The 25,672-nt window shown below is 39.7% G+C and overlaps 1 protein-coding gene across 1 annotated transcript in view; it reads right to left on the reverse strand.

Annotated features, from left to right (window-relative positions):
- Positions 1 to 1,992: 1,992 nt before the first annotated feature.
- Positions 1,993 to 25,672, reverse strand: part of MORC4 (MORC family CW-type zinc finger 4) — a 50,732-nt gene continuing 27,052 nt past the window's right edge. Inside the window, exons 10-17 of the mRNA XM_079911597.1 lie at positions 23,219 to 23,317; positions 19,383 to 19,511; positions 17,389 to 17,457; positions 16,941 to 16,992; positions 15,382 to 15,557; positions 3,811 to 4,504; positions 3,223 to 3,506; positions 1,993 to 2,891 (exon numbers count right to left, since the gene is read on the reverse strand). Of these exons, the coding sequence (XP_079767723.1) occupies positions 2,738 to 2,891; positions 3,223 to 3,506; positions 3,811 to 4,504; positions 15,382 to 15,557; positions 16,941 to 16,992; positions 17,389 to 17,457; positions 19,383 to 19,511; positions 23,219 to 23,317 (1,657 nt within the window). The 3' untranslated portion in view covers positions 1,993 to 2,737. The remainder of the gene's footprint in view (positions 2,892 to 3,222; positions 3,507 to 3,810; positions 4,505 to 15,381; positions 15,558 to 16,940; positions 16,993 to 17,388; positions 17,458 to 19,382; positions 19,512 to 23,218; positions 23,318 to 25,672) is intronic.

Below are 25,672 nucleotides of genomic sequence, written 5' to 3' on the forward strand. Positions count from 1 at the left end.
TGTGATAAGAGCCTAAGTGACACAAAACTTGCATGTTCAAAGAAAATGTCGTACCTGGCTAGGTTAATCGGAGGAATTTTCAGGAAAAAAGTGATTTTAGAGCCAAAGGAAGGATAATGAAGGAAAATATTCCAGGCAAAGGGGATGGAACACGGCAAAGATGGAAAAGGAGAAAATCTCAAGGCAGGTTCAGAAACTGAAAACTAGTTCAGTTTGGATGGAACACGGTTGGCATTTGGAATGTTGGAAGAGTCTAGAGAGCAGGGTTGAAGCCAGATGGGAATTCGTACTGTACTCGGCGGACAACTGAAAGCGCTGGCAAGTCGTTGAGCAGAGGCCTAACTTGATGAGGTCATTAAAAGCAATTTAGTGACAGAGAGTAGAGTAGACTAAATGAACGAGAATTGGAGACAAGGGAGGCCAGCTAGGAATCTTTCAATTAGGAAGGCATGAGGTAGTAAGGACCTAAGTGTTGACTGTGGAAATGAAAAACTGAAGGAGAATTATGATTATGTTAACCTAACAGGATAGCCAGAACGAGGCACCCAACTTTTTTTTTCTTTTGCCTCCACGCTACGTCATAACCTCTGCTAAGGCTGGGTGACACTTTTCAATTGCTCCACTGCTGCATTTAACTTTGCTTAAAGGGACCTCACGCTGGTAAGGTTTCACTGTAAACAGGTAACAGAGAGGTAGCTCTGGTACTGCAGGGAATGAACTCGCACAGCTAACTCTCGCTGGAAGGAGCACTTTGGGGTTGAGGCCACAGACTAGGAAATGGGCTGAGAGTAAGCACAAGTAGAGTTGAGTTAAACTGTTTCCCCTTTGCTCATTTTGAAGCCCAACTGCCTGACCTCCTTCCTACTCTGCTCCACCGCTGACCCAGCACCCGCCCCGCCCACATCATCTCTCTCAGGCTGAATCTCCAATGCTCTGAATTTCCCCCGGAACCACCCTCCCCTCCACGTTGTCCCTATCTGTGCAAAGTCCCACCGTTTCATAGCTCTCATCTGGAGAACAAGTATCCCAGAGAGAATGGCTGAATGTGCTACCCGCCTTCTCTCAGTAAACTTACATTTAGACAACCAGGGCCTTCCGTATCATGGTCTGTCTGACGTGAGAGTTCATCACATGGCAGGCAAGAGCCAGCAGAGAGGTGAGGGAAGGGGGCGGGGCTATCTCTCAGCACTCATTCTACTGGTGAAGCGTGGCTCTAGCCTCCCCGTTACTCCCTTGCAGTCCCACTGGAATATCTACGATGGGCCTCCTTTTTAAAAAGTTCAAGTAAGTTTGGGAGAGTCTTCTGAAGTAACTCTGCAGAGGAGAAATAAAACGACCACCCAAAACATCCCTCCGGACTAGCTAATCCTTTTGCGACTGCTTGATCCCACCTCCTCCCTTTTCTCCATTACTTCCTATTTTTCACTGCTGGTATATTTTTATGTGTTCATTGGTCAAAGCCTTTTGAAGAGTACCTTGAACTCTCCGGAGAGTATGCACTATATAAATACTATAAAGAAATGAATAAATAAAATGTCTACTTTTAAAAGAGTGTAAGTTTTACTATTTCTGATAATGTAAGATCTACCCCTCATCAGCACTAGCCTGAAGAGTAGGTAGGAGGTGCATTCTGAGGGATATCAAATAGATCTCGCTGCTCTAAAATACCTCCCCCACCACTACCTTAAATCCCATAGTTGTGCTGATACACATTTAAAAATGTTGAGCCTTGAAGATTTCTTTTTCAAGAATTCCTCATTAAAATGCAAATACCACAGAGGCAGGTGGGTAGGTGGGTCATGATTTAACCTTAGTTCCCTTTACATTAACCCATCACTCCTACCAGACACATTTTTTACATTCCAGCTTTTTCCATGCTTTCTTTCATGTTATTCTTCCAGAGGTAATGCTAAATACAACATAAATTATAAATATAAAAATTACCTTATATTTTCACACAGTCTTTCATTTGATATCTAAATCCAAGCCTACTCATTTTTTTAAAAAAACGATTTATTTTTCCAATGTAAGAAGAATAACAGGTTTATTATAGAAAATTTGGAAAGGCAGGAAGATAGGAAGAAGAAAAAAAATATCAACCATAGTCCTACCATGTAAAGAACAACCGTTGTTAACTGTGCTGTTATGCCCATTCTTTAAACAAACCTTAGTTTAGCTCCCATTTCTGATGTGATGCCTTCCTTGACCTTCCTCCTCCAGAACTTCTCTATCATGTTTGTACCACTCACTGTACAAGTCAGTTAACCTGGTGTATGTCTTGTGTTTCCAGCTAGATTGTTAGATCCTTGAAGGCTGAAACCATGAGTTATACTTCTTCACTTGAACCCAAACACCTGGTACATTGGACCCAATATCTGCTGACTGATTTAACCTAAATGAATACAAATCATTTCAGAAAGGATATGAAATTGGCCAAGTATCTGAGTCATGAAAGTTAAAGCTTTCCGGTCACCTGGTTTGGTGACTACTGCTTTTCCATTCCTGGAACTCTTGAAAGCCTATTTAACTAGCCTCTTTCTCCACACCAAGACTGAATAAGAAGCAGACTGATTAAGAGCCAGGATTTACTCAAAGATTCTCCACGTAAGGCATAAGGGTGAGAGAGAGAGAGAGTGAGAGAGAGAAAGAGAGAGAGAGAGAGAGAGAGAGAGAGAGAGGTGTTGAGAGGGAGGGAGGAAAGAATAGGGTAGAAAAGGGGATATAGAGTATCTGGTGCTCAATCCAGTATGTGATTTGCCTCCAGCACCGTATACAGGATCCCATCCACTTGTTCTGAGTCAAACCCGATCTCACGAAGCTCCAAGTGAGGGAGGACAGAGGTAAGGAGATAGCTGACGTGGATACGCAGCCGCGTAAGCTTTGCCAAAGCCCTGTATGATGGAGTGAGGGACAGGAGAAGAGATGACATGAAGTCGTTAGCCAACAGAACAAAATGAAGCTCCTTCAAAACAGGCCTACATTTCTCAACAATTACGTTTCCATTAGCTAGAAAGAAAGAAGAAAGCACAATGCCACCAAGCACTGGGAGGTTGGCTGCAGCTCTCTAAGAAGCGATTGCTCAATCCTTGGTGGCCTAGGAATTAATTAAGGCTTCTTCCCTTATCTATGACCAGTAATGGGGCGGGGGGGGGGGCGGGAGGGGTCCTAAGGGAGGCTTCCCATTAGCACTCACAAGCTGATTACTAAACCCTAGTAATTAACCTTTCTAGGTCATCTCCCTCTGGGGTCCGGTAGGAGACCTGAGCCTTCTGCAGAACTTCCAGGTGTGTCTCTGTCTCCTTCAGTTTCTCTTTTAGTTCCTGCTTTTCCTCTTTGGTTCTTTCCAGCTCAGCTTTCAGAATCTGGAACTCAGCTTGGCGATAGCCCATGTGTTTCTTGCTCCAGTACAAGCCTTCTGTCTCCTGGGTACTATAGGTCACCAATTCATGTTGGACTTTCTTGAATTCAGAATGCCAGTGATTCCTCTCCTGTTCCAGCTCCTCCACCTGCAGTCCAAGAAACAGAAATTCAATGACCCCACATACTAGTGAAAGCTAAAGAGAGTGCCCCAAATTTTCCTGAATATATTCACCCTGTGATTTCTCTAAACATATTCTACTATGGACCTTTTCAAACCCCAAATATAGGAGGGAAGCCCATTAGGGTTCACTCAATCTGAGATATACCACAGGATCATTCAATGGCTTATTCTGTTTAAAGGCCACAGAACATGAGATCATTGGAGTTCCATCTCTCTGGTTCCTTGGTTACAATGGCCTCTCATTCCTAGTGGTAAGGTGTTACTCTAACCTTTTGCTGGAACATATTCCTTTCTGCCAAAACACGTTCCAACTTTTCTGTGGTTCTCTTCAGTTCCTCTAGCTCTCTTTGGTTCTTCATCTTTGGTGTATGACGACCTCCGCTCTCCTCAGAGCCTCTTCCTTTCTCCACAACAGCTGCAGCAGGAGTTGCAGCAGAGGCCACAGAAGAGTAAGGCACCGGGTTCCAGGATTCAACTGCTTTCCTCCTCTCAGCAAGCTCCTCTCTGTTAAAAGGGATCAGCTGAATGGGAGCTCCTGAATCTCTAACACCTTTTGCAACACCGACAACAGCTACAAAAGGTCCCTTGCTTACTTCCTCCTTGTTTAGGTGTGTGCTGCCTCTGTTAGATTCTTCTGCCACCAATCTTGGCATCTGATCTTCTAATTCTTCAGGGAGCAGGGAGCCCTGGTGCTGGTCTTGGGCCCCTGCATACAGAACTGAGACCTCCCTACTCTGACTGGTATTCTTCATTGCTTCGGGGTATTCTGGGGAAAGGTATGGTGGTGTGCTTCTCTCAGAACTCGATTTATCATGGCTGTTCTCCCCTTCTGGGTAGGCAACTGCTGCCTCTACCCTCCTGTAAGGGCCAGGCATAGAATAATCTAGAGGAGGTGTTGTCATCTCATTCTGGAGCCTTCTTCGTTTCTCCACAGGTTCCTCACCTAGGATCCATTTGTACTTACTGCAAGAAGAGAAAATTAAATTTTAAGCTGTCACAATACAAGCTAAGTGTATTCTTATCCTATGGAGCCCCTCTTCAAATTTCCCATATTAAAACTGACTCTAGCTGTTATTCACAGATCATTTCAGATTAGGAATATGTCTTTACCTCCAAACCCCAAACCCTTCACTTATGCAATTTGCTGAGACAGCAATGTGTCTTAAGAGACAGAGTAAATTGAAAGGTACGAAGAGTCAGCATCTGGATATAACAGGACCAGGCTGACCTTGGTAAGATTTCTGAAAATAGGATTGAAGCTAGCCTGACTTAGAAGCTTCCGAACGGCAAGTAAAGGAAGAAAAACAAACACAAAAAATACACATTCAAAATCCCCTAACACGAGAATGGGAAAAAAGGTCATAAAAAGCCTAGTGGAGTAAGCAGAGGAGACCGAGCCAGATCGTTAGTGTCACAAAGACCTTCCAGTATCAATGACTTATGCACATTTTTTATACTGCTATGGAACAATACACAATGCCTTTGCCAGCCAACTGGATTGTGGCTATTGCCCATTATCCACTTGTAAAAGTTAATTAAAACACAGGGCCCTAGTCAGAAACAAAGAAACTGAATCGGCCAATTCAAGTCATTCCCCACTTAGGGCAAAAGAATTCCCCTTTGTCAGGGCAAACAGGCACTCCCTCAGTTCTTCAGGAAAGCCCAGGACAGTGACCTCAAATCACCTTCTATTTGTAGCTGCTATATTATACTAACGGTTGAAGGAACTACCAAGAAAACTGATGCCAACGAAATCCATATGCAAGTTTATATCATGCAGCACCATGGGACCCCCATTTTTATCCTTATAACTCTTGTGCTCTCTCTCCAGAAAACCAAGAAATTTCAAGGTGAAAATTAACTTTCAAATTCTCAGTGAGAGGGCTTCCCAGGTGGCGCACTGGTTGAGAATCCGCCGCCAATGCAGGGGACACGGGTTCAAGCCCTGGTCCGGGAAGATCCCACGTGCCGCGGAGCAACTAAGCCCGTGTGCCACAGCTGCTGAGCCTGCGCTCTACAGCCCACGAGCCACAACTACTGAGCCCACGAGCAACAACTACTGAAGCCCGCTCGCCTAGAGCCCGTGCTCCACAACAAGAGAAGCCACCACAATGAGAAGCCCACGCACCACAATAAGAGTAGCCCCTGCTCGCCACGACTAGAGAAAGCCCGCACGCAGCAACAAAGACCCAACACAGCCAAAAATAAATAAATTAATTAATTAAAAAAATTTTTTTCCAATGAGAAAAGAGCCAGGCACATTACTGGCCACCATATCTCAAGGCTGCTTGTATTTCTCTGTAATTTCTGAGAATATCTGTTAAGACATCTCAAACCTTAGCTTCTTAGAATGCCCTGAATGTTCTTCAAAACTGGTGTTCACCCAGAAATAAAACTGGTCTGTCATCTTAATAGATCTTGTTGTGTCGGCCTTAGGGGGAAAGCAAAGGACTTAGGGGCTATGTAAGAACGAATGTATCCATCTTTAAACATGCGTAGGGCCACTCTAGGCGGTCCATTTAGTGGTGGTAATGAGGATGATAGTAAAACAAGCAGTTTGCAGGTATAAAGGAAGGGTACATGATACTAGATAGCAACAACAAAGTTTTATGAAAGGCAATTAAAGTCAAATTATCTGCCTTCTCTTCATTTTCCCATCTCTAAGGATTCTGTCTTTAATTATCCTCTCTTCTATCCCTGCATTTTTCTTTTTATTTATTTAATTATTTAACCATTTAATTATTTAATCATTCATTCATTTGGCTGTGCTGGGTCTTCGTTGTGGCATGCGAACTCTTAGTTGTGGCATGCATGTGGGATCTAGTTCCCTGACCAGGGATTGAACCCGGGCCCCCTGCATTGGGAGCGCGGAGTCTTAACCGCTGGACCACCAGGGACGTCCCCCTACATTTTTTTTCTTTGGTAATCTCATACAATCTTTTGGCTCTAACTTCTGGAAGATAACTTCCAAGTCATTTTCCCAGCCTTGATCTCCAGTACTGAATTTCAAACTGCCTGTTACACATTTCTTTCTGGAGGTCTCACTGATATCTCACTCAGTATATATAAAACTGACCTTTCACCTTCACCTTCAAACCTGCTCCCTCTCCCATGTTTCCTATTTGTGTTATGACACCAACAAACTCTCAGTAATTTTATATAGTTCTACCACTATCAATACCCAAGTTCAAGTTCTCATTACCTCTCTTGGACTCTTGCAATGGCCTCCTCCAGTCTCCCCTTGTCACACCTCCAGATCACCCACTGCCAAGTTAATCTTCCTAAGGCATTGCTCTGATTATATCACCTCCCTATTTGCAATCTTTAGTTATTGTTCCCCACAACAGAAAAGCTCAGATGTCTTAGCTTGGTATTCAAGCTTTTCCCTTCCAAAACACAGGAACCATTTACTGAGCACTTACTCTGTGCCAGACAGCTCTTAATGTGTATGGTCTCACCCAATTCTCCCAATAACCCTGAGGGAGGAGGTATTTTTATCTTCATTTTAAAAAGAGGATGCTCAGGCCTAGAGAGATTAAATAACTTTCCAAAGGTCATGTAGCTAGTGAGTGGCAGAGCTGGGATATAATTGGCCCTAGCTTTATTTCTCACTACTTCCCTTCAAAAATACCAGCCAAACAGAATGCCCCACAAATTCTCGGGCTGCTTCTTTTGAAAGGAATACACTTCTCCTCCTCAACACTGCAGGTCTTAAGTCCAGTTCAAATGCCACTTCTGAATTCCTATAGCACTTTAGCACTCTCTGTATAATATATATTACTTTCTACTGTGTGTGTGTGTGTGCGTGTGTGCGTGTGTGTGTGTGTGTGTGTGTGTGTGTGTGTGTATTGCAGGTTTCCCACTAAAGTATAAACTCCTTAACAGAAGGTAGTTTAACTAACTTGCTACATGGAGATGAGGGAACAAAATTTTGCAAATAAAAGGCAATCAAAAAAGGAACTATTATGTTAATGAGAGACAGTGAGTGGATTTTACTTACTGGTTCTGTAAATACTCCTGGTTCTTCCCTCTAGGAATCAAATCTTATTCCAGACCTGTATTCACTGATTCAGTAGAGATTAATTTAGAGTTTACATAGCAGGAATTATTTTCCAACTACATAGTTTCTTCTTATTTTCCTTTTTCTTTCAGTCATATTCCTCCATTGGCTGTCTGCAGAGAAGTCAGCTGATATTTTGATAGGGATTGCATTGAGTACTCAATTTCGGGAGTACTGCCATCTTAACAACATTAAATCTGCTGATACACAAACATGAAATGTCTTTCCATTGGTTTAGGTCTTCTTTAATCTCGTTTAACAGTATTTTGTAGTTTTCAGTGTACAAGTCTAGCTTTAATTTCTGTTAAATTTGTTCCCAAAGATTCTATTTTTGAATCTACTATAAATAGAATTATTTTATTAATTGTTTTAATGTTTGTTGTTCCTTTCAAAGAGCCAACTTTTGGTTTCACTGATTTTCCCTATTGTTTTTCTATTCTCTATTTCATTTCCATTCTGATCTTTATTTCCTTCTTTCTCCTTGATTTGGGTTTAGCTTGCTCTCATTTTTGTAGTTTCTTAAGGCGGAAGTTTGTTACCAATTTGAGATATTTCTTCAATTTTAATATAAGCATTTACAAATATAATTTTCCCTCTGAATACCTTATTAGCTTCAATCCATAATTTTTTGTATATTTTATTTTCATTTTCATCTTAAGATGTTTTCTAATTTCCCTTGTGACTTCTTCTTTTACTCATTTGTTATTTTGGAGTGTTATTTAATTTCTACATATTTGTGAATTTCCCAAATTTCCTTCTGTTGTTGATTTTTAATTTAATTCCACTGTGGTTGGAGAACATCCTTTGTATGATGTCAATCCTTTTAAATTTGTTGAGGCTTGTTTTATGGTCTAACATATGGTCTATCCTGGAGAATATTCCATATGCACTTGAGAAGAATATGTATTATGCTGTTTGGGGGTGAAGTGTTCTGCACATATCTGTCAGGTCCAGTTGGTTTATAGCATTCTTCAACTGTTTTACTTCCTTGTTGATCTTCTACCCATTACTGAAAGTGAGATATATCTTTTTACATCTTTATTGGAGTATAATTGCTTTACAATGGTGTGTTAGTTTCTGCTGTATAACAAACTGAATCAGCTATACGTATACATATATCCCCGTATCTCCTCCCTCTTGTGTCTCCCTCCCACCCTCTCTATCCCACCCCTCTAAGGTGGTCACAAAGCACCGAGCTGATCTCCCTGTGCTATGCGGCTGCCTCCCACTAGCTATCTATTTTACCTTTGGTAGTGTATATATGTCAATGCTACTCTCACTTCGTCCCAGCTTCCCCTTCCCCTTTCCCCGTGTCCTCAAGTCCATTCTCTACATCTGCATCTTTATTCCTGTCCTACCCCTCAGTTCATCAGAACCTTTTTTTTTTTTTAGATTCCATACATATGTGTTAGCATATGATATTTGTCTTTCTCTTTCTGACTTACTTCACTCTGTATGACAGACTCTAGGTCCATCCACCTCACTACGAATAGCTCAATTTCATTTCTTTTTATGGCTGAGTAATATTCCATTGTATATATGTGCCGCATCTTCTTTACCCATTCATCTGTCGATGGACACTTAGGTTGCTTCCATGTCCTGGCTATTGTAAACAGTGCTGCAATGAACATTGTGGTACATGTCTCTTTTCGAATTATGGTGAAAGTGGGATATTAAAGTTTCCAACTATTATTGCTAAATTATCTGTTTCTCCCTTCAATTCTGTCTGCTTTTGCTTCATGCATTTTGGGGGTTCTGTTGTTAGGTCCATATATGGGTATAATTTTTATATCTTCCTAATGGACTTTATCAATATGAAATGTCCCTCTTTATATCTAGTAACATTTTCTGTTTAAAGTCTATTATTCTTCCTGATACTAGTATAGCCACTCTAGCTCTCTTATGGTTGCTATTTATATGGTACATCTTTTTTCATCTTTTTATTTTCAACCTATTTGTATCTCTGAATTAAAGTGTATAGATACTAAATTTGTGTATGTTAAAAAAAAATCCAATTGGATAATCTCCATCTTTTGGTTGGATTGTTTAATCTGGTCACATTTAACGTTTTTACTGTTATGTCAGAATTGACGTCCGCTATTTAGCTTTCTGTTTTCTGTATGTGTCATGCCTTCTTTGTTTCTTTCTTCCTCTACTTTTCCTCTTTTCATGTTTTGTGGATATTTTCTAGTTTAACATTTATGAATCTAACAATACATTACTACAACTATTACTTTATGTAATGTTATGCCTTTTGAGGAAGCTAAGAGAAGAAAGTGGAGCAAGGACATATTTATAATATTTATAGAGTTTGTTAAATCAACCTTCTTTTTCCATTTTTAATTTTCTTCACTTCTTACTGTGGATCTGAGTTACCATCTGGTGTTAATTCCTTACTCTAATACAGCTTTGCTCCCACCCACTTCTTTTATGCTGTTATCGGCAAATATTTTACATCTATAGACAAGCCCAACAATAAAATTATATTCATATATAAAATTATATACAAATATATACACATTGTTTATGCAATTATTCTTTAAATCAGTTAAGAACAGAAAGAGGAAGAAATATGCCACTGTATTGTCTTTTACAATTAATTACAGTTACCACTGCCAGTACTCTGTTTTTTCATGCAAATTTGAATTACTATTTGGTGTCACTTGCTTTCAAGGTGAAGAACTCTTTTTAGTATTTCTCGTATGCAGCTTTGCTACAAACACATTCCATCAGCTTTTGTTTACATAAGAATATACTTATTTCACCTTCATTTTCTAAAAATAGTTTTACTGGATTTATGATTCCCGGTTAAGTCTTTCTTTAAGTACTATGAATATGTCATCCCACTGCCTCCTGGTTTCCATTGTTTCTGATGAGAAGCCAGATGTTAATCTTACTGGGGTTCTCTTTTACATGATGAATATTTTTCTCTTCCTGCTTTCAAGATATTCTCTTTGTCTTTGGCTTTCAATATTTTCACTGCATAGCTGTAAATACCTTTGCACTTATCCTATTTTGAGTTACTTGAGCTTCTTGGATGTGTAAATTAATGTTTTTCATCAAATTTGGAAAGTTTTCAGCCATTATTTCTTTGAATATTTTTTATACCTCTTTTCCTCCCTCTCCTCTTCTTCTTGTACTCCTAATTTGCATATGTTGGTGCACTTAATGGTGTCCTACATTTTTCTGAGGCTCTTTTCATTTTTCTTCATTCTTTTTTCTCTCTATTCTTCAGACAGCATAATCTATAATTGCTGTATCTTCAAGTTTGCTGATTCTCCTGCCAACCCTAATGTGCTGCTGAGTCCCTTTAGTGAAATGTTCACATTAGTTATTACACGTTTCACCTCAAGAATTTCCATTTGGTTCTTTCAAAAAATAAATTCTGTCCCTTTATTAATATTCTGCACTTGATGAAACATGATCTCCTTTAGTTCTCTGAACATATTTATAATGGCTGCTTTGAAGTGTTTGTTTGCTAAATCCAACATCTGGGTCTCTTTAGGAGCAGTTTCTATTACCTGCTTTCCCCCTACCCCTATGTACAGGTCACACTTTCCTGTTTCTTTGCATGTCTCATAATTTTTTGTTGACAATTGATATTTTAGATAATAACAGTATAGCAACTCCCACTTCCCTGAGTGGTTGTCGCCACTGTTTGCTGGGTTGTTTTCTCAGTGACTTGGCTGAAGTGACTCTATGAAATTTGTTTCCCCAGTAGTATGCTGAGTATTCTGCTCAGATTTATTCTTGATTTTTATCTTTTACCTGGCAATCTAGGAGTTACCCTGAGTCAGCATAGGCCAAAGGTTATAATTAAGCCCTCTTAGCCAGTTAGATTTTTACCCTTTACCACTGGATATATGTGTGGCTTGGAGGCTGCTATCACAGTTCAAGGAATTCATGTTTCTACCCCACATTCAGCCAGGTAGTAGTAGCTTGGATTTTCCCTCTCCAATCACCTCTGACCCCTGGGTCAGAGTAGCTTACTGTTCATCCAGTGGTTGATTAGAGGTTGTGCTTAAGTCCCTACTACCAGTGAGGCTCCTGCTCTCTGTTGTTTGATCTGTGTGAGGCTTGGGGACTGCATTCAAGTCCACCTTGTGTCCTGAATGAGTGCGGTCTTGTGCTTATGCACAGCCTTCCTAACCGCCAGGGTTGACTATGATCCCAGGAGTGCTCTTCTTGGCTATCTTTTTGCTTGATTCTCTCTGTTACCTAACTTATGATTATGCAGCCATTTTGCTTGTTGTAACTTGCATCAAGGAGCTTCGAGTGCCCTTTTAATTGTTCGCCACTAAGATTTCCATTGTTTGTGACAATGCCCTTAGGAATGGAATTCTTCATGATCTGTTCCACACAAAGTCAGTTCTCCCTAAGCAGAACCTCTGTGCCACTGTGCAAGAGCTGATGGCAGGGACAGTGAGTGGTCCACTCTCTAAGAGGGAAAACTTTTCTTTACAAATGGGTGCTGGGATGGTTTTTGGCTTGCTCCTTCTGGCATGAAACTCTGCCCTATAAGTAAGCTAGGGCTGGAGCAATAGGAGTCCAGGATTGTCAGCATGCTGTCCCTAGGTGAGTGATTCCACGCTTTGAATGGGGGCTGGGTGGGGGAAGAGAGACCCAGTCCTCTTGATTCTGCTTGGAATAGAGCTCCCGCAAGACAGACCTGGGGGATATGAGAAATGTCAGAGGCCTAACCCCCCAGGTGAAACCATAGCTCTAGACTAGGAGCTAGGAAGAGAGAGAGCCCCCAACTTCTTGACCACACCTACCTGGATTAGAGCTTCTTGAGTAGTTACATAGCTTGGAGGGGGATGAGAGCAGGCGAATGCCAAAGACTCTTGCTGTTCTTTCTGAGATTTAATAGATTTTCTTGAATGAATGTTTCTGTACTTGCTGTATGCCCCTAGGACAATTTCTAGGAACTAGGAATGATTGCTTTGTTTTGTTTAATATTTTTTTCCAGTTAAATGGGTACTTGTTGGTGAAAGAGTTCATCACACTACTCATTTTGCCATTCTGGAAGTCTTTCTCAAAGATCATATTTTAAAATGTTAATACTGGCTCTTGAATCAATCTTATTCATTTGCAAAACTGTTTTTCTATTTCTACCTCATGTTTGTTGTTTCAAATATTCCTTTAACTATATTACAATGTCTCCCTCCTCTCCTTCCACCATTACGATGTAATTTGGATTTTTTTGGGTTATCTTTTTAAAACATGAAATAATTAGCCTTTGACATATAGCTTACTCAAAGGTTCTCTAAATATCTAAATAAATTACAGCCACTAATTCTCACCTTTGTCTGTATGCTTATGGCTACTTTAGACCTTAGTTTATACCACTCATATGAAACCTAGCATGTACCAGGGATGCTTACATATATAACTCTGAGTACCATAAGCTCCTTCATCTTTGATTCCATCACTGCCTTAGAGCACTGCTTTCATATAGTAAGCACTCAAATGTATGTAGAATGAATGAACAGAAAGGGGACTATTCCCTTTAACAGATATAAGCTGTCTTCCCCTCAAAGGTTATGCTTGCTTACATACTAGCTAAACTTACTCTTTATTGCAGGTCTTCCCCTCCCCTTGCTAGATTCGTGAGACTCACAGAGCTGTTTCCAATGACACCTCTGGAACACCTTCTAGGTCTTATAACCTACTCCACTAGAAATTTTTAAAACATGCTTGGATGGTGTAGGCTTTATTTTATCTAGAGTTAAAGAGCTGTACTACATGACCCAAGGACCCTTACCAGCTTCAGGTTTTGATAACGAAGGAGACTTTTGCAACCCTGGACTAAACTTATTATTCCCTTAACATGGTTTTAACAGAAAACCTTGTATATTTTATTAAACTCTTGGGCACCTTAATTTTCCTCTATAAAATTTGAATCCCCCTATATGTGTAGCTTGAAACGACATATCATTTACTGACCTTACATAAAATATATGACATTAGCAGCATCGATTATCACATATCTCTTGAAAGAACACTATTCTCGAATTAAAATTACACGTAAATAGTCACAGTACTTTGCCTGTCCTCCAGAGCCAAAACCCAACTCTGGATACAGCAGTTCTATAAAGACTCATATAGAAATCCTAATTAAGACTGATGAAGTATGCCACCCAATGGATGTACTGCCATACTGCACTCATAAAATACACACATACATAGGTTAGCATTTGTTTTCTCCTCCAGGTTACCAAAATTCACTAGACAGTACCAAAAGAAACACTGAAGAGAAAGGAAAAGTGGTCACAGTAGGAAAAGGACAGCCTTCAAGAGCAATGACACCCTGATACTCCAGTGGCAATTCTGATACATGACCATCTCAAGGAGATCGAGGTAGAGAGGTAACAATGTGCTTTGAAAAAACACAGCACTTTACTGTACACCCCTCCCAACCAAAAAGGGGAGTTGGAAAACTGTGGATGGAAACAGTAGAATTAGACTCAAATCCCTGAGACCGACTAGGCTATATTTCTTACTCCCTTGTTGCATAGTTCTATCTCAGAAATAGCTCCTTCAATATGACTCGATTCAACCATTAGTTACTGAGTACCTACTCTCTTCCAAGGCACTATTCTTGATGCTTTCATACAGATTCTCACTTAATTCCTTTAGAGTTCTACTAGTTTTTCTCCTAACAGTTTACTTCTTCTTGAGACTTTTTGTTCATGCTCGGGGTGACATGGGGTTCCTTCAGTATCTACACGGCTTAACTGTGGAAGAATCACTGAAGAGGGGACTTGCACACATAAAGAGATGTTTGTCTAGGTATAAGAAGCTGAAAAGACCCACCTAAGAAGAAAGAAGGAAAGGAATCAGTAACTTTGGCAGGGGCGGGGGCAGGAATCATTTTTACCCTATTATATATTCCACTGTTTTTTTCCTACAGTATGTTAGGAAAATATCCAAACGGAAAAGGGTTAATGAAAACTTCACAACCTACTATTTAACAGTCATATTATTGAGGACTATAGAAGTTTCTACTGTTAGAGAACAACTCTGTACCTTCCCTATGGCTTGGCCCTGCCCGAAGTGAGAAGCACAGTGGCGAGGAGAAAGCAAGTCATAAATAGCAGTCCTGAGTTCCAGTCTCATGGCAGCATAGGGGCAGTCATACCTTTTAGTGCTTCAAATATTCCTGATGTTTAAGAAAATTTCTGTTGTAAAGACTAACAAAATAATATTGATAAGGTGCTAGAAGATGAACAAGTAAATCCTAAGACTAAACTTATACTAAAAATTTACCCTAGGAAACAATGAACTAGAAGGCTTACCTAATGGCACAAACTTCTGATACTTATTTTTATATGTGGCCAACATGTGCTAGGCCTACGGGGCTGCACAGGATTTCAATATTCCTAAACTTAAGGAAAGAAATAATGCTTATCTATGTAATGTTACCTTACATTTGTATAGTACATTATGCTTTTCAAAGGGTTTTCATGTCCATTATTTCACTTACACAATTCCCAACATAATGTGAATACATAATCCATAAAAGAGCATTTGTCAGATGATGATCACCTCCAAAAAGTAAAAAAAAAAAAAAGATCGACAAACTTGACATGACAGTTATAATGCTGAAAAATGGGGGATACATGCAACATGCAATTCTATCAACCCAAAATGGTGTTTCTCCTTCTGAATTCCATGCCAGGCCTTAGGAAAAACATAAACATTATAACCATACCAATTTATTTTATAGGAAAAAAAACCCTGAGGCTTATTACTGAAGAGAGTCTGTTTTTTTACCCACCTGGAAAACTGAAAAACACTGGAATCCAGAGGCTTAAGTTGAAGAGAAGGTGTTCTGCTTTCTTCTCCAACAGATGAAAGCCGGCTAGGGCTATCAATTCCCTCATATTCAATCGTCTTATTATTCAAGTCGTCCATATCTTGAATAGAAGGGATCTTGAGTGGATTAGTGAATACCTAGCAAAGAAAGAAAGAACTCATAAAAAATCCCAATTTCAAACTAAATACCAAAGGATGAGTCAATCCTTCTGATGCTAGGAAAGAACACTTGGCCAAATAAAAACAAACTGTTTCCTACACAAAACAAACAGCGCGCAGTAATGTACACTAGAACACTGACCCCAGGCACGTTCAGTTATAACCTTATCAACTGGACACCAACAGACCTCCCCAACTCACTTATTGGCTCCTAGAGTCATCCCATCTGCAACACAAACCCAGGCCCCCTAGTCACTGTCTAATTCTCTCTCGTGACCCAGTTTAAGGCTGGGTTTTCACTCCTCTGAGCTCTCTGATGAGGGAAGGGATGAAGGGAATAAGCACTGCAGCAAGGGTCTGTGCTGGTCTTGGAGAAATGCATGCGAGAGACTAATATATATTCGTATTGCACACACACAGAGACATGCATCTGGGATCTTGTGGGAGAGCCAGCTTATGAAGATAGTATGAATGATGAAGGTGAAGGAGTATAAAGGGGAGGTAAACTGAATGAGGACAGGGCGGTCCCAGGAAATCTCCCAATCTCTAGATCAGACTATTAAGCCAAGACATGAGGGTATGCAACCTGTTTATTAATACACCTGGGTCTTGGAAGGCTATCAGAGGAAGAATTAGTATTTAATTGCCTCTATCCTCACCAGTCTGACCTACCCTGACTGAGTGGGAGGAAGGTGAATCTAACATGCTACTAGCAGGTATCTCTGGGAAAGAGGGTCAAGAGGAAAATCATGCAGAAAGGCAAGGTTGGGTGGGGAAGATATATGGGTGCTATGGTGGCTGTCAGGAAAGGAGTGTCCCTGAAAGGACGGCCAACCTTATTGCACCCTTCAGCGTCCGGAGCTGGGCAACCATGTCCGAGAGACAGTGCTCCTGAAAATTCAAAACAGCAGAGTCTTTATAAAGCCAGCCAGCCTGAAAGCAGGGATGGGGAGGGGCACAAAGAACCACCCCTTCTTCCCAAGAGGAAGGAGAAAGGAATCACCCCTGAATCCTGGAAGAAAGGAGACTGAGGAAAACCAGACACTCAACAGGAGCAGCCTGTATGAGGATGGAACATAACCCTGAATATTCTGTGACACCGAATGTGATATTCACACTGTCCAGAATCAGTACTGAATCCAAATCTGGACAATAAATGATTTGGCTTTTCTATTTTTGGTGATCTGAACATCAGTAACAGCAGATCAAAGCAAAATCAAAAGATCCAGTGAAAAAAAAGACCACCAGAACAACTGGTTTGTTATTGCTATGCAGCTTTCAAGAGTGCTGCTTCCTTCAACCTATGTCCTCTGTTGGGGAAAATTTTGTGTAAGAAAAGCAAGAGGGTGGACTGTCTCTCACCTGGTGGCTCTCACTTTCCACTGGTACCTTCTTCTTCTCAACAGTTTGATCTCTAGGAGAAGATAAAAGGGATATTTAGTTCACTCATGAAATTTCTCAGTCTGAAATGGATTACCAATTATAGACTTAGGTTATAATGTTCCTTCTAAACTAGAAATAGTGTGAGCCTTGTTGAGTAACTAAGTGTTCCTTCCTGAACTCTGCTACTGAAGAGGGATTTCAAATGCCCTATCAAAAGGTGGGGGGAAGAGGGAGAGAGGGTAAAGTCAATCACTAGTTGAGACATTCAGGAGATGACTAGAAAGAATAAAGAACTGGAAGACCAGAGAGGTGAATAGGGAAATCATTTAAAAAAAATCATCTCTCTTCTCAAAATTCCCCTGTCCTATTAGGAAGGGTCAGGCTCCTCTACCGTACGATATAGAGCACCACCTCGGGTATACTCAACTGTTTCTTAGCTTTGCTCAAGTACAGGTCTTCATCAATGAGTTCTTGTTCCTCTGGAACAGAGCACCTCCTGCAGTACAGAGAAGAAATCATCTTTCAGAAACAAAATGTGCTCTTCACTGTTACCCTTAACTTTCCTCACGACTATGACAAGGCAGGTTAACCCCCCTCTAACATTACAGAGTTCAGATTCCACCCACATTACAAAACCTGTGTGCAGGATAACATGTAGCAATTCTCTTTTCAAGGCATATCATATTATTATTTTTGGTGTATATATCACCATTCTCCCAAGACACTCAAAGTACTGAAGCATAATCTCTAGTTCTACACAGTGAAGTTCAAGCACAAGAGAGACTTGCTTGAGGTTCCATACAAAGAGAATATTGCTGAGACTAGAACCGAGGTCTTTTGCCTCGTGTACTAAGAAAGTAATTCCCAAGGTGCCATCTAGAAGCAGGAGCATCCCTAGACTATGTGATGATACCTGAAGAGGAAAATCAGAGGCTATGATAGAGAGCAGCAAGAAGAGACTAGGAGCTGACATTGTAAAAGGGACAGAACAGAGACCAGCAAAGAGACGAAAAAGAGAATTCTATAAATGAAAAGACTAGATGTAAAGCACGAGGAAGAGAATTTTAGGAGTAAAAGCTGAAAGGAGTACTAGAAAATGTACTCAATGGACAAAAGCAATCCTAGAAATAAACAAAAATTAATAATAATTGGAAACCCTATGTTATACCCATTTTATTAGGGCACAAAGTGTCCTGGAAGGCTATGTCTCCTGGACTAAGTATAGACTGATAGCATATACAGGATTCAAAAATGAGACTTCTAAGCACTCAGGCCTACTTTCTTTTTTTTTTTTTTTGCGGTACGCGGGCCTCTCACTGTTGTGGCCTCTCCCGTTGCGGAGCACAGGCTCCGGACGCGCAGGCCCAGTGGCCATGGCTCACGGGCCCAGCCGCTCCGCGGCATGTGGGATCTTCCCGGACCGGGGCACGAACCCGTGTCCCCTGCATCGGCAGGCGGACTCTCAACCACTGCGCCACCAGGGAAGCCCTCAGTCCTACATTTTAATCACACAACCCTAGGAGGTACTTAGGCACACCTGGAGACTACGGGGAAATGCTTGCTCATTACAGACCTGGACTTTGTTTATTTAATTTCCTCCATTTAAAAAATTTTTTTCTAAAAAGCATACTCTGGTTTAGTACCTTTTTTCTATCAGCATTTATTCTGCAGAAAAAAGTTAAGAAAGTCACAGCTGAACTGAAGCAAACTGAGTTATTATCAACATATGTGACTAAGTCATATAAAAAATATTTGTTAAATTGAAATGAATACCCATGGATATGACAGGCACTATCTAGATGTTAGCTGCTTCAAGAAACACATGGTATATTAGAAAGACAAACATGTAAACAACCTGCATTGAATGTACAATAGGTACTACAACAGATGCAAGTATAGGAAGCATATGAAGAAAACTGTCAACTCAACCTGAAATGTAAATCCCTTGTTCTCAAATAATTTATAATCTCTTGAAGGGCCCAAGTATATATATATGAAAAACATCCAAAAAATTCAAACAGTACGTGAACAAATGTGAAGAATTAAATACCACAGGAAGCCAGAGTAAAATAACTGTAAACTACTGTCAACTGGAGAAGTATCACACAAAATACTTAAGCTTACCAGACGGATATGATTTAGATAGGCAGATGGAATACAGAAAGTCACTGTAAGCAAGTGGAATGACAGTATCAAGTCATGGAGATGGGAATACGTATGGCATGTGTGGGGAAGAGTGAAGCCACAGGCCTGCTAAAGCAGAAGGTTTGTGTTAAGATACAATGAATAGGTAGAGTGGGACCAGTTAGCATAGGGGCTTGAATGCCAGGGTGAAGAGTGTGGACTTGAGATGAAAAGTGTTTTAGGATACAGAGACAAATCAGGAGTTCTCTCTGACATAATACTGAGTCTTAACCTTACCTGTACTTTGGATGGGAATTATAGTAACAAAACCATCTTGCAGGTAATGTAGATGGATCAACCTTGCCAGGAAGCTTCCTCCATTTAAGACACTCATCACACTGTACCCATGTCTGGTCAGGAATCTTCCTGAATGAAGGAAAACAGAAGTATGACTGTGTATATCCTAGCTCTGTACTCTGTCTTACATTAGAAAAGCATAACCTAAAAATGAAAGAGCATGATTTTATATATGAAATGTGTTAGAAATGTTATCGTCCAGGTGTCTAAAATGTATATATCTTAAACTTCACAGATAAAATAATGACAGGACTAGACCAGATATGGATATGAAAACTAGTAGCAAGTTTTAACATGGTGAGCTACCATATTACAGAGGTCCATAGTACTTACCTTGGAATCTTATCCTTAAGCAAACAAAAGGATAACTTTAAAATTTATTAATCAGCAAAAAGTTTTATATATATTACAATATTACTAAAAAATAAGACCGATAGAATCATTTTATTTGCTTCTATCCAATCCCGTGATAGATTTGAAATGCATTTGTGAGAGTCATTGAAGCACCGTCATTAAAATGACTCCCCCTTTTCCCTGCAGGCTCCCTAGTCCTCCCTTTTTTATTTTCCTTTCAAGAAGTCTTTGTTCATACTTAAATCAAAATCAATATTAGGTTGATATTCCCAAAGTTAACCTTAAAAAGTAACATAAATTTGGGTTTCCCTGGTGGCGCAGTGGTTGAGAGTCCGCCTGCTGATGCAGGGGACACGGGTTCGTGCCCCGGTCCGGGAGGATCCCACATGCCGCGGAGCGGCTGGGCCCGTGAGCCATGGCCGCTGAGCCTGCGCGTCCGGAGCCTGTGCTCCGCAACGGAAGAGGCCACAACAGTGAGAGGCCCATGTACGGCAAAAAAAAAAAAAAAAAAAAGTAACATAAATTTGATTAAATTTCGTAACTAGAAATGGTGGCTCCAGTTCAACAACTGGGTTAAGTTATGAAGAGAAAATTCTTCCAGAGTTCTACTCTTAAAACACATGCCCATTCCCATCTCCTCTAGGAAGTGTAACCCAGTCACCTACACCTTAGAGTAAATTTGTTTCTCTGTAAGAGGAGATGATCATTATATAATAGAAGTAGTCAGCATCTAATATGTGAAAGGCAGACCAGGGTGGGAAAGGCGAAGGCTGGAGAAAAGACAGAAAGAGGGTAGAGGGACACCTAGGGCCAATTTGAAAAACATGTAATTTAGACTAAAAGATTTTGTGTATGTTACATTTACACTGCTCTTTAGTATACTAGACATTTCAATAGAGTGGTATGATTCTTTTATGCCTTAGTTCAATATTTTTCTTATCTATTTTAAATGGTGCTTTTTTTCTAGTTATAAAAGCAATATAAGCTCATATAGAAAATACAGAAAGATATAAAAAAGAAGTAAAAGGTGCCCATAAGTCTACTACTCAAATACAATGCCCTCTTCTTGTTCAAAACTGTTTTTAACAAAGAGAATTCATACATATTCTTGGATATATAGCTTCCTATCTCCTAGCTACAGGCTGCTCCAGCCTTGCAACCTCTAAACTCTAAGCTCAGGCCTGACCTCTGGTGTCTAAATATTTCTGTACAGTCACCGTTTTATTTAGAGCCAGAGAAAGGAGTTTCAGCCGTAGTGGAAGGGGAGAGGAAAGGTCACAGTAGCTTTGGTTTTACGTGCACACACACAGAAGAGTCTCGTGCAGAAGCGTGCCAATATTACTCCCTTGGGGACAAGCATTAGAGACGGTAAATCCCTCCCTCAGGTTACATGCAGACCATGGTAGATCCTCCTATCCAGGCAGATAGGAGAGACTTTTAGCTTGTGCTTGCAATAAGTAGGTAGTTGAAGGGGCTATGCCATATTCTCATTGCATCCTCCCAGAAGAGTGTCGTGGTTGAGAACCTGGGTTTGGGGGCCTGATTGCCTATATTTGAACATAAGTGGATCTACCACTTTTTACTTATCCAATCTTGAACAAGTTACTTAAGCTCTCAGTGTATCAGTGTCTACATTTGTAAAGAAGTAATAATATCATCTGTCTATCTCATAGGGTTGTTGTGATGATTAAATAAATACATGTAAAGAACTTAGACCAGTGTCCGGCATGTAAGTACTCAATAGACAATCATCATTCTGCCTACAGAAAAGGTTGTATAACATACATAAACACACTCCAGCGATATATGAACATCTGTTTCACTGCATTAATCACTGCTTATTTAAAAGGCAAAAAAAGGCATCTCAATTTGCATTTCTTTGAAAACCATGGATGTTGGACAGGAGTAGAGATCTTTAGAATAAGATATAGTGATATTCATACAGCAATCATGTTGCATTTAAAACAAAATTTTATATCAAACATTTGTCTGATTATTTCCTTTTTTTTTTTTTTTTTTTTTTGGTGGTACGCGGGCCTCTCACTGCTGTGGCCTCTCCCGTTGCGGAGCACAGGCTCCAGAAGTGCAGGCTCAGCAGCCATGGCTCACGGGCCCAGCCGCTCCGCGGCATGTGGGATCTTCCCGGACCGGGGCACGAACCCGTGTCCCCTGCATCGGCAGGCGGACTCTCAACCACTGCGCCACCAGGGAAGCCCTGATTACTTCCATTTTTAAAAAAACATGGGTGCCTATCCCAAAATGAACCTCTAATCTTTGTCTTGATGGTATAATTGACTGTATACATGTTGTTACGCATCCTATCCTCTATATTATGCTCCTTTCCTGGCCTACTAAGGCATTTCATCCTGATCCACCATTCTGTGTGTAATCTCCTCTCTTAGATTCAATAAATTCTACATCTTTTTCTGACATCCTGGGTTCTCTACTTCTAGTCTCAAATTTCTTGGTACAGTTCCAACAATGTTCGCTAGTAATAAAGAGAAGGGAAATTGGCTAGTATTTCTGAACGCCGGAATGCCTACTATATGCCAGGTACTGTGCAAAAAAGGTTATGTCATCTAACTTAATATATTCAGAGAGGTGAAGTGACTTACTTAACCTAAGCTCAACCAACTATTAAGAAGCAGATCTAATAGACTTGTGGTTGCCAAGGGGGAGTGAGTAGGGGAGGGAAAGAATGGGAGTTTGGGATTACCAGAGGCAAACTACTATGTATAGGATGGATAAACAACAAGGTCCTACTGTATAGTACAGGGAACTATATTCAATGTCTTGTAACAAACCATAATGGAAAAGAATATGAAAAAGAATATACATATGTATAACTCAGTCACTTTGCTGTACAGAAGAGATTAACACAACATTTAAAATCAACTATACTTCAATAAAATCTAAAAACAAAGACTAACAGACATTTATCCATGATTTAATTTCATGATTTTTGCCTAATTATTTGAAAGTAGAGAATACACTAGTGAGTTATTTAGGGTTTTAAGTAATATTCATAATATTTATAGAACTTATAACCTTAAAGCAATTGTAATACATTAGATATTATATTGATACAATAAAAGTTTCAAGTTGTTTATTAAATAAAAAAGAAGAAAAAGATCTAGATTTTCAACCCAGGAGTGGCTGATTTAAATGGTCATCATCTTCTACTATATCATGCTGCCTGCAGGATAAACTGACAGTACTAAACTCTTCATATTTATGATCCAAATCACAGAAGTGTCAAACCAGAATGAAGAGGTCTAGAGAATGATGAAATTAGTACCTGTGATTTCCTATTTTTAGTTAATTAAACTTCCTTATGTGAAAAGCACCATCTTATCCCATTCCTTCCATTTGCTCCATAGACATTACCCCTAATACTTTTATATTCTAAATTTACTACTCACGGTATTGGCCTGACTATGGCTGAGGTCTCAAAATTCTCTTGGGAGGTCTTTTCCTTCCAATAAGCATTGAGCTTCTGGGCAAGGGCATTTATTGTCAACCTGAAAGAAAAAGAAAGAAACATGTCAATGTTGAGAATCTGTTGAATAATTCTGCAATCTTTAAGATGCTCCCATTTAACAGAAACCAGCAATTTAGAATATTCAGGATAGGTCTGAACATCTACACTTTCAGAAACTAGGATGGGAATGTACTGCCTTTGTAAATTACATGTTAAAATGACGAAGTCAGTTGAAAAGGTAAGATGGTCACAAGTCCTAAAAAGTACTGTGTTCTCCAAATTTTAGAATCATGGTGAGGGGAGCTGACATTAGAGACAATGATAGAAGACTAAATTGCAGATAAGTTGTTGGGGAGTTATTCAATTGTCAGATGACTACAGGTAAACAATTGAGGACCAAGTTGAAAGGCAGAGGATCAAATACTGCACCCTATCTATTACAAATCAAACACTAACTTAAAAATGTCTATATGGTTCTTCTTTGTCTAAATGCTGATCACAGCAGTTATAGCAACAACAGGCAACAAAGTCCCCTTCAACCTTCTACTCTATAGCTGTTAGTGGAGGCTATGCCCCAATTATGGCTCTTGCCCTTTCTCCTTTATCTCTCTTCCCAAATGAACAACAGCAGACCCAGGGTTAAACAATATAATGTGTAGAAAACCTGAATTTTACTTTTAAAAACTGCCAATTTCTAGTGACTAATTCCTATTTAATTCTACAACCCAGGATTACAACTTAATGTAGAGCTGTACACACCTGAAACACTACAAATTTAGTGTTTAGATCTCTTGACTCCCCGGATAATTCCCCAAAGGTTTTGTAGACCTCTTCTCTCCTTAAGAGGAATTCTTCCTTAACTCCACCTTACTCATATTAAATTATATTCTGACTACACAGAGAAGATTAAATCATATATGAGTTCCCCTATAAACCCTTAGTCCCCTCCAACGTACCAATGTTCCTACCTCTATGTTTATATCCTTCCCTAAAGTCACAGATGAAGAACTATTTCTTGTTTTCTCTTAAAATTTTACTTTAAATCTACTTTTTAAAAAAGATTACATGGGATTCTGGAAAGGTGATGGAGTAGGAAGCACCAGGAATCTGCCTTCCCATCTAGACAACAATTACACTGGCAGAATCTGTCTAATGTAACTATTTGGAACTCAAGAGTCTACTGAAGACTTGTAATTTCCAGGGGAATGCTTGGATGATAGATTGGCAAATTTCAGCTCTTAGCTACCCATCTCCTACCCCAGCCCTGTGACAGGCAGCTGTGCACACATTTCAAGACCAGCTTGCAGGAGCCAGGGTAGGCAAAAAAGACCTTGTCCTCCAAATATTGGGGATCTGTGCTCTGATCTCTGTTTGCTGCTCCTGATCACAGGATAATGTAATCCCATGGTAACCACAAGGGAAATAGCTATAAAATATACACAAAAGGAAATGAGAAGAATTTAAATGTTTCACTACAAAAAAAATCAGCTAAACATAAAAGAAGATAGTAATACAGCAAATGAAGGACAAAATATCTATAAGGCATATAGAAAACAAATAGCAAAATGACAGTAGTCCTTTCTTATCAGTAATTGCTTTAAATGTAAATGGATTAAACTCTCCAATCAAAAGACACAGAGTGATGGGTAAAATTAAAAAAAATGACCTAAATATATGCTGTCTACAGGAGACTAACTTTAGATACAAAGACACAAATAGGGTGAAAGTGAAAGGATATTCCATGTAAATAGTAACCAAAAGAGAGCAAGGGTAGCTATACAAATATCAGACAAAATAGACTATAAATCACAAGAGCTAAAATGGTGAAGCAATCCAAGTGTTCACTGATAAATGAATGGATAAGCAAACTGTAGTATATACATACAATAGAATATTATTCAGCCTTAAAAAAGGAAGGATATTCTGACATATGTACATCATAGATGAAACTTGAGGACATTACATTAAGTGAAATAAGCCAGTCACAAAAAGACAAATACTGTATAATTTCACTTTTATGAGGTACTTAGAGTAGTCAAATTCATAGAGACAGAAAGTAGAATGGTGGTTGCCAGGGGCTAGGAGGAGGTGGGAATGAGGAGTTATTGTTTAATAGGTACAGAATTTCAGTTTTGCTAGATGAAAAGAGTTCTGGAGTTGGATGGTGGTGACGGTTGCATAACAATATGTATGTACTTAATACCACCGAACTGTACACTTAAAAATGGTTAAGATGGTAAATTTTATGTTATGTGTATTTTACCACACAAAAAAATTGAAAACTAAAGGAAGCAGATTATGTGGTTACCAGGGGTTGGAGAGGAGGGGAAATGGGGAGTGACTTCTAATGGACAAGGTGCTTCTTTCTGAGGTGAAGAAAATGTTTTGGAATTAG

This window comes from Stenella coeruleoalba (assembly GCF_951394435.1).
Source record: "Stenella coeruleoalba genome assembly, chromosome: X".
Lineage (NCBI taxonomy): Eukaryota > Metazoa > Chordata > Mammalia > Artiodactyla > Delphinidae > Stenella > Stenella coeruleoalba.